The sequence below is a fragment of the Mustela nigripes genome, chromosome X, assembly GCF_022355385.1.
Source record: "Mustela nigripes isolate SB6536 chromosome X, MUSNIG.SB6536, whole genome shotgun sequence".
NCBI classification, from domain to species: Eukaryota; Metazoa; Chordata; class Mammalia; order Carnivora; family Mustelidae; genus Mustela; species Mustela nigripes.
The window spans coordinates 18,347,904-18,364,184 of NC_081575.1; the positions used below are offsets into that span (position 1 = coordinate 18,347,904).

The following is a 16,281-nucleotide window of genomic DNA, read 5'->3' on the forward strand; positions in this document are numbered from 1 at the left end:
AATGTAAGCTTTCTATATTTTTAAAGATTCAGAGCTGAAATGCTTCGTAAAGTTGTGTTTTTTTTTACCTGCTTCATGTTCACGTACGTAGCTCAGCTTGACTTCACCAAAAGCAGGTTGCACACATTTAAAAGCAAAAGAGAGAAAGGGTAAATATTTAGTTCCCGTAGGAAAATAGAGATAGCTTTAGACTTTGAGATCCACAGGAAAAAGGAGGTCATGGCTTGCCCCCTTTTTGGCGTATAGAATGCTAGTCACTCAACATAAGGGTTCCTGTCTCCTTAAGAATTTGGAGCATACCCGAGTTTTATCGCCGGGACATATTTTTAAGTCACGTGTAATTTGCTGACAAAAAAAAAAAAAATGTAAAAAGTCATGTCAAACTTCTCCAGTGAATCTGATCAGGGGCAGATTTGACTGAGTATTATAAGCACAGTGGGATTTTGAAAGAAGTGCAGACACGAAAGAAGGATTTTAAATTCTAATGCATTTTAGAATTAAACCTGACAAGGACTTAATGAAGCCAGTGATACATCTTGAAATGAACAGCAAGCATCTATAAATGAGAATTGCATGCATTTTGCTAACTGTGTCACCTGGGTGAGGCGGGTAGTGGGGAAGAAAAGAATTTATTTGCTTTTCCCTTATATGTTAGTTGAGACAAGCACAGTTCTGGATTTGGACCCGAAGCTCTTCCATAATTTGGATTTTGTTTTATGGAACTACAGTATCAGACTCTGACCACCCGACATCTGTTTTATCACCTATATGCCCTTGATCTCCTAGATCCATGTTGGAATTTGAGCTGGCAAAAATCCCTTTCCTGCTCTATCTGTTGCTTCTGCTCATCTCATTGTAATGGATTCAGGAATGAACATCCCCAAGGTGTTAATTTCAAATGATTATTTGCTGTTAAGCTTCAGGTCACATCTTGCTCAAATGAGGAGGCCCCTTTTTATTTGCCTAAATGAGTGAAGTTGAAAATCGGGGTTTTTCCCCAGTATGTTTATTTCCCATTTGGAACTAAGTACTCATCCAGTCCGTTGCTCAGTGGATAGGCTACCGTGGCAAAGGGTTCCCGGGCCATGCCTTATCTAACTGCTGCTTGCTCGCTTTGAGTACATTTTTTTACCTTCTCTGGTGCTATGTATTAATCCCTCCCTCCCTCACAGGCCCTCCAGCCTGGTATGCTTCAACTGATTCCAAAGAGATCGGCACTTGAAAAGACCAATGGTGCCACTCCGGTCTTTAACCCCAGTGTTTTCCACTGCCAGCAGGCTCTGGCTAACCTGCAGCTCCCGCAGCCGGCATTTATCCCTGCAGGTGAGAACAGGGCTCTGGGCCGCGCGAGTCTAGAGATGTTGTGAATGTGTACAGCGCACACCAGCTGCCAAAGAGCTTTAAAGCGAGCACTGTCTGCGGGAGTTTGGGTTGGAAATAAAATAAGGCTTTTAGACTTGATCTGCCAGTCTATAGCACCAAATGTTTCTGTGATTCCTTAAGAGTAATGGTTCGAAATCAAATGAGAAAAAAACTGACTGTCAACATTTTTCCTTTTAGCATTTCTTAGTTTTTGCTTCTGATGATTGTTTCACTTGGTTCGGTCTCAAACTAATTCCTTGACTCTTAGGTATCACTTGAAAAGACACTGGTCATCCCTCAAAAAAAAAAAAAAAAAAAAAAAGTGTTTCCCAGCTTCAGCATTGCAACGATACATAATCTGTGTATCTTCAATATGCCAAAGATAGTGATAATAAAACTACCCTTGAACTTATAATGTAGTTATAAGACAGTATAGCGTGTGTGTGTGGGTATGTGTATATATATCTCACATACTTTTATCCTTTAACTCTTATATCAATTAATATAAAAAATAGAGCAGTTTACCATATTTTCCTGATACTATGCAGGAAATTTTGTTACCTTCTACATTCAAATGTATGTAATAGCATAACAGTTTTGTACCAAATTGAACAGAAAATTTTGTTCAAATAAATATCATATATAAGGGGAAATACTGTTCTTCCTGTGGTTCAGTACTTAAGAATGATCATATAGTCTCTTAGGAATAAATTGAAAATACTAACCACTGGGAGTACAGTAGATTTTTTTTTTTACAAGAATCATAAATGCCCCAGTTGGGAAACTATTATTAAATGAAGCTGACATACTTTCAAATTAGGTTAGAAAGCCTTATTAATTGCATAAACATGCTAAACACATGGCATTGTATACCTACACTTGAAAACACCCATTGGTTAATTGATAAATTAATCAGCTAATTAATTTAGAAGGAAACCATAGAAACCCAGTCTTTAGTTACTAACCACAGTAGTTCTTTATTTTAAAAACAGAAGTTTTATAATTTTTAGATTTTTTTTGCTGGATATGGCTAAGGTATAATCTAGACTTAGAAACGAAATATCCAGAAGAATCCTTTTCCCCTCAATTAATAACAAAATTAAAATCTGTCAGGCTCAGTGCCCCCTTTTGATTAAAAGCCTATTTGGCCTATGTTCATAGTCATGTTCACGGTTGTGAGGTGGATGAGGCTGTGGTAATTTAAATGCAATTTAAGCGAAGTAATTCCTTTAAGGAAAAAAATTAATGTTCATTTTTATACCTAAGAATCCAAGAATTACTTTGATTACCTGGGTTGGGGAGCTTAAAACTAAGCTGTAATTGTAAGCATGGGGTTTACTGGATTTGCATGTGCTCATTAATTAATATTGCAAAGAACATCTTTCTAGTTAAAAATGATTTCTCTCTGTAAAGATTTAATAATGAAATCTCTCTCCTTTACTTTTCACGCTTTTCTGCATGGTGTACAGGGCCAATACTGTGCATGGCACCCGCTTCAAGTGTTGGTAGGTTTTGTACAAACATTCTCACCTTTTTTTAATCCAAAAAAGTGTTTTTCTGTCATGACTGTGAAAGAGATGAGTGACTGGGTGATGTGGTTCACGGGCCACTGGCTTGGGAGGAAGGGGCATTTGGAAAGCGTCAGGGCACAAAGAAGAGAGAAAGCAATGTCAAGAAGCTTGGAATGGTATTGTGTTCTGCCTTTGCTCTATGGAAGGCCGAGCGTATTAACCACAAAAGTTGCGAGAAGGTACTTGCTTCTCACTCTAGTTTCAACACTGTGGCTAGGGACCTTTCCCTCTCCCGCTATTATAATGCAGATAGACCATCATTGGAATCATTTATATGTATATACATCCTAGAAAACCAGTTGCACGCTAAGCTATAAGCAGGTTAGGGTACTTCGTCCCAAATAGGAAGAAAGTAAGAGAATTCTGCACTTTTGTATTTTAAAGCTGGTAGTTTAGCACCATTTGAACATTTTCTGGAGAGTGATGATTTCATAGGGTGCTGTCTGTCTCACATCTCTGTAGAAGGACAACAGTGCTACACTCTTGAGTCCTAGGTGATCTCCACTGGAGCCCAATGTGGACCCTGCTATTTCTCTCTTCCTAAAAACTGCAGCTGAAGTATTTGGAAGCATTTCCTTAGCCAGCCAGAATGGGAAGTTTCATTCTTAGCTTTACATTTGTTGCTTTCAACATGTGATTTGCAAAGTCTAACAAAACAGTTCTTCCGCTCCTACTCCCGCCAGAGTTCTCCAGAAGATCTTTAATCATTCAGTACTCTACGTTGACAAGGGATGAGTTAGGCTAAGCCAGAGCCTTCTCTGGTGTTCTGGGATGAATTCCATGGTGTTCTGGGAGGAAGTGCCAGGTGCATGGGACCCAGGCACAACAGAATCTTTTCAAAATGACTCTTTGGGGATATTTGATTCTTAACAATCTACCCACGGATCCTTTAATCAGTCACCAATACATCTGGTAGCCGTCTCAAGACCATTTTTACCATCACTAACACTGAAGAAGAGAGGAAAGAGACTTGTTTGCATTGTAGGAGTTTGCAGTCCCTCCAGCCCATGGGCATAGACACAGGGAGGAACTGTCCCACCGCACCCCCCACCCCACCATGTCCTAGCCATCCAAGACTTTTCATACTTTTTGAGAGTTTGCCACAGCCTGACGTCTGTCCTGTTGCTTGACCAGAGCAGATGCAGAACCCCAAAGGGCCAAACAGGCTTACTGAAACAAAAAGATCAAAATGACACGCAGTAGTAGGACTCACGAACCTCCAAGGCAAGGGTTGACCCCTGGCCTTAGAGGTGGGGCCTCCATTACGGAGCTGTCGGCTGTTCCCTGTAGAAAGTAAACCATGTCCACTGATACTAACAGGAGCAACACGCATGTATGATTAGAACAGACTTCTACAAGTTGGTAAACTGCTTCTTTGTCTTCACATTTTGTGACTCTGCCCCCTATCTTTTCACCTAAGAGCTCTGTGTAGGAATGTAAACTGCATGCTTTAGTGGCACTGCTTCTGGTATAGTTGGTGTGCTCCGAAAGGGAAAATGAGGGTGGTTTTAGAATCAGCAGGTGATACACTAAGGGAAGTCTGTAGGTAATGGGTAACTGGAGATACGCTTAAGGGGTGACTACAGGATTTCTGTTAATCACCGCTTGGGGTACATTTGTGGCTTCTGTGACATTGTTATATATTGATTTTCCTCTCTCCAGGCCATTTGCTTTCTCTGTAGACGTTCAGAAAATCTGAATTCAATAGATGTAGACATAAATTATTATATATGCACACTCGCCATTCGCGCCGTGCCATTCACACGTTAATTCCTTAGTTTGCCTTCCAGAATGAGCTAGAAACGAGAAAAGCATCCCAAAACCTTTTAAAATGAGATACAAACTAGAAAAAGTGGGGGGAAAAATCCTGAAAGAGACGTGACAGCTGCTAGCCCTACAGTCCTTGCTTTAATAATTGTGATGAAGACAAGGTTTTGTCGGATATTTACGAGGAAGGACCCCTTGTGTGTGTTTGACAAACAGCCTAGGTTTCCAAGGGATTTGCCAGAGGTGTACTTTAAAAACCTGCGTGCATAGCCCACTGTATTCTTCATATACTTGCCCACCACATACCACCGGTCAAACTGCCATTTGTGTGTGTGTGTGTGTGTGTGTGTGTGTGTGTATGTGTGTGTAGATCAGGTAAGTCTACCTGTAACTGTCTCTTTGAACTGCCAATCTAGTGATGATACTCAAGTCTCTAAGTTAGTGAATATGTGTGTGTGTGTGTGTGTATAGATCAGGTAAGTCTACCTGTAACTGTCTCTTTGCACTGCCAATCTAGTGATGATACTCAAGTCTCTAAGTTAGTGAACCCAAGCACCAATTCACACTTTCCCACTCACATTTCAGATGTGCCTTCCAGTCACTTGTCTGCCTGACTAGGTATTCTGATAGCTAGCCTTGGTAAAATCAGCTTTTGTCATACGCACTCATCATAACCCCTTCCGACAATGTGGCCTTTTAAGTCAACTATCTAATGGGATTCTGCTAAACAACGAGCTGTTGAGAATGATTCCATTTTCCTCAATGGTGACTATAATTGGCTTTCCCCTTTTCTCTTTTTAAATTTTTCCCCCTTCCACGCTGTGTTGCTTTGCACTGACTGTGATTGCATGTTGCACCCCGGTGTGTCCATTACGATGATGTCACATGGCTTGTTGCTGGGGTACCTACCACGCCCCATCCCATCGTTTCTGTCCTGGTTGCATAAACCCTCCACCCTCCCGTGTGTTGCTTCCATGGTTTCCTACTGAAAGTGCCCATGATGCACGGCGCGCCTCCTACCACTGTGTCTGCGGCAACAACACCTGCCACCAACCTTCCGTTCGCTGCGGCGGCTACAGGCAATCAGGTTTGGCTATTTCTTTTACCTGTTCAGACCTAGACAACGACCGTGTGTTGGTAAGGCCCCGTATATGCCTTTGGGATTGGCGAGAGACATTGATCTGTCCTCCTGTGTGTTTCTTAAGGAGTCGTTACATTTTGTGTATCTTCCTGCAACGAACCAGCAGTTTTCTCATTTTGAATTAGTTACCAGAGGTCGCTCTTCCTATACTGTGCTCACGATCGCTGCTGTCACACCAATCCTCAAACACATATACGAAGTACTCCTTGAATGCTTCCTCATTGGTCAAGAGAAGAATTGGTTTTATTTTATTACCATTGTTTCGGTTATTGTGTTTGAACCTGCACTTAGTACTATCATCGCCTTTTACCTTCACACCTGCTGGAAAGAAAGCCAAATAATGCACTTCTTTCCAGGGCTCAGATACCCTTACCATTACCCCGTGATGACATCAGAGATGTCCCACTGACACTCTGATGCTCGGTGACACTCAGTGATGACACCAGAGATCTCACACGGGCATTAGATGTGCTTGTGTTGTTGTGATTTTCATTTGCTTTAGGTATTTACAGGCAGAGTCCCAAAACAAATTTTAAACTGGGGGAGAGTCTCCAAATTGTCATGAGATACATATAACAATCATCATGTAACATGAGGGCCGTTTTGCCTTATTAAGGTGGTAACCGCGCTTTAAGACTACACGTTCCACCGCTGCTTCAATTACAAGTGTGATAACCACACAGCACACAGAGCATTAATCCACTGGGGTAATAAGCCACATTCTAATCCACGCTTTGCAAAATTAACTATTAGTGGATATGGTTAATATGTTTCAATTTTTCTGCAGAATTGATTATGCTTTTTAATTGCCATGTCCAGTGAACAAAATAAATGGGATTCTTTCAAGAAACTATTTTAATCTACAATCTTTTTTACTACTATAGATACCCCCATTATCAATAGATGAACTGAATAGCAGCATGTTTGTTTCACAGATGTAGAAGTTACCAGTAGAACAGTAAGTTTCTTTAAGTATTAATATGAATATTATTTATAGATGATATCTTTTATTTACACAATTGCATTTGCTAAAGGCTTTGGTAAATATTTTCATTAATAGGCATTGCTTATAACTTAGAGCTTGAGTTTAGCACTCCAAAATTTCCAAATTGAAATGTGGAGAACAAATACGCAATTTTTTTCTGTGAAAAAAAATGACAGCCAGTACTGTTTTCCCAATGAGCTTACAAATTCTGAGATGTTTTCCTGTTATTAAAGGAGTGTGAGTTGTCAGCCCAAGGCACAGATCACTTTTGAATATTAATTCCTTAACACTTTTCTACCTTCGTTGTGTTGCTGTTGTTGAAGCAAAGTAATTTTGTTACAGTCTGACTACAATGAGTATCTTAAGAGACAGCAATATGCTTCTCCCATGATGTCGTAAAAGATCGTGCATTTTATGCTCTGCCATTTTGTGTTGCTTTCCATGTGAGTCTATCAGAATTGCTCCAGCTGTTTTGAATTTTGAGTGACATAATTTAGTAATGTAATCATTATTTTCATCAAATTGTGGCTTTTTTTTTAATTGTTGTTGTTGTTGGATTCCCTCCCCCCAACCCCCCACCCCTTTGATCTCCCATTTACCTGGTCCAGAGCCAGGCAAAGCACACACTTAATTTAAGCAGTCCTTCACTTGGAAATGTGACTTTTCAAGCCAATTAGGACTCCTCGGTATCTTAACTAATGACTGATAGGGACTTATTAAGCAAGTGTATGGATTCTAAATTGCGTATATTAGTCATTGAAAGTTTGGGGTTCTCGGGGCTGGAATGTTTCATTTAATTGACAGAGGTGATGGTTCTGTTCTCTTGGTGAACTAGTTCCCCAGAACCTGGCTCAGAACATGAACTCCTGGACAGAGCCTATGGCTGACCGCCCATTAGACCATTAGACAAACAAGTCCTTTCAAGCATAAGGAATGTTTTTAAAAGATCCCTTTGAATACATGGAATAATGGAATTAGCTATAGATCATAGTTGTTTTCAGAGGAGTCATCTGGGACGGTGGCAACTTGGGATCAGCATCCAACATGAGCATACAGGTTTTGCAAACATCTGCCTGATTCTCATGGACTGCTCTACAATAAAGTAAACAAAAGTTGTCAAACATAATGACGAGCTTTCCAACAGCTCCTGTTTGAGAATCGTGATTCCTTTTCACTAGATTCCATTGGAAACTTTAGATGTATTTGGCATACCATAATCACTTCCGTGTGTAACAGATCTTGAAAATTTCTCCAGAGTTCAAAAACGTAGTTTTGTAAAATGCTATATACCTAAATCTCACACCTTGGCTATTTCTGCATGGCTCCAAACCATTCAGATAAAAAAAAAGTTTCAAGTATATTTAATATTTGCATGTTTCAAAATGGTGAGTATCAAACGTGTTTTCCCAATGTACATTTGAAGGAAGTTGAAGGAAGTGGAGAGATGTGTGGCTGTTCATCCACACATTCAGGCATTGTGTGGATGACGCCTTAAATGCCTGAGCACGTGCCTGTCACCTTCGGGCGATTCTGAACACTAGCGCTCAGTGAGGCCATGAACCGTCATGCCGTATGACTCTCTGTGACCCTTTCCAACAGCCCCATTTTCACAGATGTAGGATATGAAACTCGAAGTGGGGGATATATTGGCAGTTCACATACAGAACTGGCGCAAGAACCAAGTATCCCAACTCCTACTTCAATAACCCCTTACTATTTCTCACTCTTTCTCTCTTTTTGTTTTGTTTTGTTTTCCATTTCAGTTGAAATTCTGAACAACAGAGTTACGGAGTATCAAGATCTCTCCATGAGAACCTCCATATGGCCTTTCCATGTATATTCTCGTAGGTCCTCTTCTACCAATGCAACAATAAGTGTGGTGCGGTCAATATATTAAACAAAACGCATAGACCAACCAACAGATTCAATTGACAAAACCAGTAAAGCGTTAAACAGTCAGTGGAGATGTTAAAACAGCATAGAAAATGAGTAACTACCATTTATCTTATTTGAATTAGTAGGTAGAACGTGACCGTAAAGTTTTGTAGTCTGTTGCATTATTCTTTGTGATTTTCCAATAACCATTATGCTGAGTGAATCTCCACAGTGGGTAAATGTTCGTCTGTTTTGAAGTGTTACCTTACTGTTTTGTTTACACAGTAGTCTATTGGGTTGATTTAGAATGTAACAAAGGTATCCAGTACCATTTTCCTCACTGTTGTATTGTATTGTATTGTGGTGTGTTGTGTTAGATTTTTACATACTATAGTGTTTTCCTCTAGGTGTTTGGTGTTTGATTTCAACTAAAATATTACTAACGGGAAACAGAAATATGTGCGTTTGAAAAACATAACAGATTAATGTTAATATGCTTTCTCTCTCTTCAGAACATTTCTGTAAGTTTCTTGAGGCAGACATTCATTACAAACATGCATGTGTATAATTTGTACCTGCCGATCTAACCTTGCATAATACAATCACATGACTAGGGTTTTTGGAGGGAGAGAGAAATAATTATCTGCAGAAAAAAAAAAAAACAGGGAACTTCTGAAAATATGAACCCCTAATGTCATTCCTCAAAAAGCTTACAGAATTACAGTTCACCCTTAAAGGAATTTCTCAGCATTTATGTGAAGTGCCCATTACGTTTCTTGTGGTTCAAGGATCCTATCTCCTAGGTTAAGCATCTAAAGCTGAACTATTTGTCAATTTCAGCTGAATATTGGTATTTGGAGCTTTAAAAGTATGCTTGATTGTAGGTTATAAATTAAACAGGAAGGTGAGGGCGTGGAGATAGTTTTCACATTTTAGAGGAAAGTGCTGGAAAACCATTGCAACGTGACCTTTTATACAAGTGCCATTCTCTGGCTGAAAATGGTGCATTCTCTTTAGACTACTCTGAATAATAGGCAATCTTGCAAAAGTCAGGGTGAAAGGGAATTGGTTCCAAGTGAGGCCTTTCCTTCCCAAATGGATAGTCTTCCCCGCTGATCACAGCTGGAGCGTGAATATAGGTCTGGAGAAACAGTGGGGGTGAGGAGGAGGGTAGGAAGGCATTTCAAGTGAGTCTTTGGTTTACTCACAACTGCTAGAAAGGCCGTCCACAGTTGACTTTAGCTTCTGTTCACACGAATTTCCAGTTCTGTTGAACACTTCAACGAGGGAACCAGCCTCTGTGTCAAGTTGCCTTTCCCAGACTTTATTGACAACAGAGCCATACCGTAACCAAGCCTTTTTTTGTTTCTTCATTTAGATTTGTTTGTTTTTATATGTATTTGAAAACTGTAATAGAGAGGTTCTCAGCACCCTTTGGTTGAGACAGACCAGCTGTGCTCCATGGAGTTGAGCTGAATTCACATTACTAATCCTCCTGAAATAATTGTGTGACCAAGTAAAATGGTTCCCTAAGATACTTCACATCAACCTAGGTTTAATATTTTCTACTAAATACATATTCTTTCACTAGAAAGCATACAGTCAGCAAATTTAATACATATAGCGGGTTTGTTTTCCTTCGTGAAAATGACAAGCCAAGAGAAAATTGGATTTAGGATTCCTTAAGCTGGCTAACAGCATTTGAATCACAGAACAACGGAGTTGGCACAACCTTCTCAAGAGGGATGAAACTAGGGCCCGGGGCACATGACCTGCCCATGGCTACCTACCTAATCGGTGGCAGTGAGACCCAGAAAAATCTCCCAACTTTTGGTTGTTCCTCTGTTTCGTGCTGTTGGTGCTTCAGAACATTTGAAACTCTAATCCTAAAGCAGATCCATTCTGCTCAGAATACAAATGAGCAAAATTAGCTGCACGTAGCTGATAACCTGTTGTTCCTGATGCTCCATCCCGAATCACGGTCATCAGTCATTTCTAAATGGTCTTGCTTGTGTCAAGACACTGTTGTCTGTTAACAGTATTGCCTGGCTTTAGAGAACCAGAGGGGTCCAGACTTTGACCTGTTGATTCTTTGAACCACTTCATTTCTGTTTCCCAAAATCTTAACCTTGTGAAATAACTTGTGTATAGATCCTGTGCCAGTGCCTCTCCAGAAAGGCAGAGCTAATCCCACAAACCCAGGAAGGAAGCACCCAAGCTAGTCTGGGCTTCTTCCTTAAGGGAGATAGAGATGTCTTCAGTGTGAAACGAACTCTTTTGTGTAGTTTTGATGTTTTGATACAATGTACTGTCTCACTTAACCCTTTAAACTTCTGTCGAAGATGTACGTAGACCAGAAGTGTAGTGTACTGTGGTTTTTATGATGCTGTGAGCGCTGGAAGACATCAGTGATGACTTATTTTTCAGTAAGAGTTCAGTGAAGGATATTCAGGTAGTTGGAGTTTGGGGTGCCACAATATTTGAAAGAGTTGGCATTGTAAAAGTTAACTTTGTAAGTGAATTTAAAGAAAGAAGATTCAAGGCTCTAAAGTTTTGATCAGATGCAAAAGAACGTTGACAAAAATGTAATTGTAAGATAGCACTCTTTAAACTAGTTGTGCAATGATAGCACTCTTTAAACTAGTTGTGCAATGACTTAATGCAGATTCTCTTTATTCAAGAAAAGAAACAAAGAAACGAGAGTCATTAGACTATAAATTTCCAGTTAAAAAGTCAAGTCACAAAACTAATCAGTGACTCTAAACAATAATTTACTGGATGAATTGTATATATAAAATTCTAACCACTTGTGATTCTTAGTTGACATTTTATAAGCTTTGTATTGTACAAGGGCCTCTTATTTATCCACAATTATTGTTTTTGTCTGTTTCTCTCAGCCTTTTGCAAAAATAGGCAAGAGTACTGAAACTTGGATAAAACAGGTCAGGTATACAGAGAAAACAATCTAATCTAAAAGTTATCTGTTAAGAAGTTTTTAGTAGTTCAAAAAAATTTTTGAAGGCACTATGTGAACAGAAGTATATTTTAAAGAGGGATTAAGATGAAATTAAAACCAAATGGATTCATAAAATTGCTATTTAAATACAGTATTTACTTTTGCAATTGGAGCATGAATCTCTAACCAACTGTTGCATTTCATCTCACTTGTCTAGACTAGAGTCTAATTTGTAGTTCATTGTCAAGTGAAAAGCCATCTTCTCCCTCCTCCATCAACCTTTGCCATCCGTTTTTGAACATGCGAAAGCACTTTGATCTTGCCATTAAGTGTTGTCCTGTACCACGGGGCTGTGTTCACTAAGGTTCCAACTTACTTTAGTCTGTAGGGTAGGCTGTGATGCACAGTGTGATTAGAAACTGGAATCCTCTTTCTTTTTGTCCTTTCTCCATTTCTACACACATTGAAATAGAAGTAGAAAAATAGGCTCTCTCCCAGTTGTGTTGACTAGATGTAGGAAGATAGTGACCTCATTGTTAATTTTACCAGTGCCTGTCGAAGGCACCAGAAGAATAGTATCTAAAAGAGTATCACAAATTTGTTTGCAAACTTAGTTGATAGCATCCTCAAACTGTAGATAATGATTGCAAAGATAGGTTCTGAGCACCAAGTCACTAACTGGTGCCAGGTTTTCATTTTTCTTTTGAGTTTTTAAGGTTTTTATTAGACTACATTTTTGTATCTCTAAGTCACTAACAAATTTAACGTTGCAGGAGAGTTAGAGAGGAGTGTAAGATTTACTACATGTACTCAACCCATCTAGATAGCTTCCAAACTGACACCGAAACATGACAAAATGTAGATTATAGTCTGTAACTATTCTTTACAGTTCAGAACAAACTTAACTTTATATACAAATCATAATTTTTAACTAATTATATTTAGTTGTTGCGTTAGCAACAAAACTACAACATGGCTACCTTTAGACACGTGGTTTTTGTGATAATTTTACTTGTTAACTATACATGGTTTTTGACAGTATGAGCATGTAGAAGGTACAGCTCAAAACTCAGAGAACAGATCTGGCTAACTTTGTCTTTAATCCCACCTTGCCACGCAAAAGCTGCATTTGTGTCCTTGTTTGACTTTCTCATCAAAAAGTTTACAACACATGGATTCTAGAGTCAGGCTTTATAGCGAATAGAATTTGTTGTGTGGATAGGGTTATTCCACAGTATTTCAACTTCAAAACGTGATCATTGCACTTCTAATCTATTACCTGACCTTTTTTCATAACGTTACTTACTCTGAATCTGAATTATTCTAGGCAGGAGGCATAGCTGTCCCTACAAAAATTCTCTTTTCTGGAATTACATACCCACCCCAACACATCCAGATGAGGGTTAGAGAAAGATGGATGTGTATTTTGAAATGAATTCATTCGTATTTGTAAAACCTTGTGTAAAAATACTGTGGAATGACCCCTTAACAGTGTTTGAGAGACATATGCTGCAGTTAACTGATGGTCTCAGTTAGGGTGCGACTGTGTGAGACACACCTTTTTTGCACTTATGTACATAGTCCATGAACGCTATGCTTGGAGCTTTTGTTTTTTAAATATAAGAAATCTGTGATAATAGCGAAAAAGTTAGTAAGATAGTTATTTCTAAGGCCTTGAGAAGGAGGGGGGGTTTGCTAGAAGACTTAGCTAAAGCACGATGTTGCTTTGCTGTTGAGGAGGCTTTCTGGTTTGCTACGGTTCACCAATAGAAAAGACTTGTAACAGGTTAGGGTCACCTTCAGCTAGCTAACAGCACTGACCAAGAACGAAGATCCCTCATGTTTTTTGCAAAACCAGTAGGAAAGATTGTTGACTTTTTAGATTAATCTCCACTGTAAACATACACACACACACACACACACACACACACACACACCCCAGGCAGGTTTCTGAAAGGTTTTCTTTTTTCAATGGTTGCAATTACCTTCTCATTTTGATCAACTTAGATTTCATGTTTCACGGAAAAGTACCAATTGAGAGGTATTCCTTACATCAGTTAATATCCACTTAAGTGACCATTAAAAGTGTTAATGTTCATCACTACTTCTTTAAAACGCAGATCCCAAAACCCAACTGGCAACCATTGAAAGACTTAATTTCACAGTTGCGTATGGCCAGCTCAGGGCATTTCATTCCCTCCAACAGAAGAAGAAAGAAATGCTCCTGGCTCAACTTTATAAATGTTTTTACTTACCTTATACCTGTTCAGTGGAAGCTGTCCTCTGACTTGCCTTTACCGGATTAGAAAGTGCTTCACGGTGCCATACAGCCTCCTACTGTTTTAACTAAACATAAGAGAACCAGCCCAAATCTCACATATTTAGGAGTTGGAAAAGGATGTTTCAATCAGACCATTTCTGTCAATTTCAGCTCCCCGATCACCTACCATTCCCCCATCTAACTTTTTGTTGCCTCCAGGCAATGAGGTCAGAAAGGTATGAGGATAGGTCACAGGAGGAAGTGAGAAGGAACATAGGTTCCTTCCTTGGAGAAGGAACCCACCCTGGGAACAGGGGAGCTGGTATCAGTATCGCTACCCATCTTGCTGGTTCTCCCTTACAGAGAGAGGAAAACGAGCCAAAGCCAGAAAGCAGTCCAAGCCTTACAGTTGTCCAATAGCTCAGGGTCAGTTGGTTAGAAATTTCTGTCTTTTTTTCCCCCCCCTTCAGCCCTTAATCACTCAAGAGTCAGCTCTGCAACTAACAGCCTGACCATCTGACCAGCATCTGCGCTGGTCCACTTGTAAGCATTCACACATTCTATAGTTAGGGACTCCCAACTTCCACCTCACCACCAGCATATTTTCCCTACTTACCCTGTGTTCTTGTTTTGATAGTCCTCTGTGAACCTATAAGCCACAACAATATATTTTCATAAAGCCAAGAGAAATATACAATTTTAAGTGAAGAATCATCTATAATATAGTAAGTATGAACCGAAAAGCATCACAAAGGAGAACCAATTAATTGATGACACATTATCCATGCTGACCACCATTGGGTCACACTCTTTGGAGCTGAAACACAGGGGCTGTGTTTCGGTGAGTCAGATTAGAGAAGGAAACATAACAAAAGATGAGATGACTTGAGACCCAAAAAGGATCTCTGCTAGTAAACCCAGGAAAGGGCTTCACTGGACTAGTCCATACAGTTTCCAGCCCCTCCACTTGCCTCTGCCTAGGAAAGAACTACCCAGTAATACTCCAAAGCAGCCTGATTCCACAGAAATTTTATCTTTAAGTAGAACCCATCCTCAATAACAGTAGACCAAAAAGAAAAAAAATGTACCACTTTAAGTCCCAACTATTTGAAGTTATTGCAAAAATTCTCACTAGTCACCTTCTACATCATAATCCTTTAATTTCTTTCTTAAAGTACCTCTGTAACAAGACCTAAAAGTAACCCCACTTTAGGCCATGCTTTTTCTCCCAAAACACACAACCTACAGATTTATCTGTCATAGAACTGCATGGTTGCAAAGCTTTATTTCTGTATACGGATGCTGTCTGTTCGTGATGGAAACCAAATTACTCTGTGTTGCTGTCTTTTGTGTCTAGCAGTTGAGAGAATGAGACGACCATCCTATTGTTGGGTTCTGGGGTTGCCCTTTTCAAAATAAATTTCCTTTTATTATTGTTGTTGCTGCTTCAGTTATTAGCAAATGAACCATTTGTTATCATACCCCCAAATTACAATCATTTAAATTTTCATAAAAGATGTTTCCCAATGTATTCTTTTTTTTTTTAAGGGCTAACATTGTGCATTTATGTAACAACAATCCAGTACAATGTAGAAAATGGAGCACAAATTTGGGACAAAAGAATGTCAATTTAAAAATACCTGTAGGTAGGACAATTATTAGCCATGTGCAACAATTATGGATTTAAATAATGACCACTATATTTTACAGATGAAAACTCTTCCCAACATATTTTGCCTCCAAAATGCCATAGTTCATTCCCTCAACTGCTGTCAATAGGGTAGATGCTTTGATTTTTTTTTTCCATCCACCACCCCCAAGTTATAGTGCTGTACTGCTCATTTGTGTTTAGAAGTGTGCATTATGCAAATCACTTTAGTATGCTACTTGTGTTGTTTATTTTTTGGTTCTTTTAATAAAATGCATAAATTTCATGGTTCTGTCTTTTTTTATGAATCCGTACTCATACATTAGGAGTTTACTTAAAAGCTATTCCTGTTCTAGTACATTAATCCTAATATTTAGTAATTCTAGCATAAAATTTAAATTTATGACTTGGTCCCAAGTTCTGTTTCATACAGAGAAGAAATTTATTTCCAAATATACCTGAAGTATTATGAATTACATAGATAATACACTCATTGTATTAGATGTATTATTTCTCTGATATTGAAGTTACTAACACAAAAAAGGTACATTTGTATTTTAGTAAAAGAAAACTAAACATTTTGAGATAATGCTTGCTGGCTTCTATTGTGCTTCAGAAATTCTGAGGCATTTCCTAAGATACGTTATTCTAAGTTCATATTTTCCAGTTACTCGTTTCTATCTTGCATCTTCAGTGGAACATATGAAACCCGAGTT

The 16,281-nt window shown here is 39.0% G+C and overlaps 1 protein-coding gene across 2 annotated transcripts in view; it reads left to right on the plus strand.

Annotated features, from left to right (window-relative positions):
* Positions 1-15,851, plus strand: part of MBNL3 (muscleblind like splicing regulator 3) — a 65,881-nt gene extending 50,030 nt beyond the window's left edge. Inside the window, exons 5-7 of one of the 2 annotated variants that reach the window (XM_059384658.1) lie at positions 1,173-1,323; positions 5,693-5,787; positions 8,590-8,680. In XM_059384658.1, the coding sequence (XP_059240641.1) occupies positions 1,173-1,323; positions 5,693-5,787; positions 8,590-8,601 (258 nt within the window). In that variant the 3' untranslated portion in view covers positions 8,602-8,680. Of the gene's footprint in view, positions 1-1,172; positions 1,324-5,692; positions 5,788-8,589 lie in introns of both variants that reach the window. The other variant, XM_059384657.1, reaches the window with a different exon arrangement.
* The last annotated feature ends 430 nt before the right edge of the window (positions 15,852-16,281 follow it).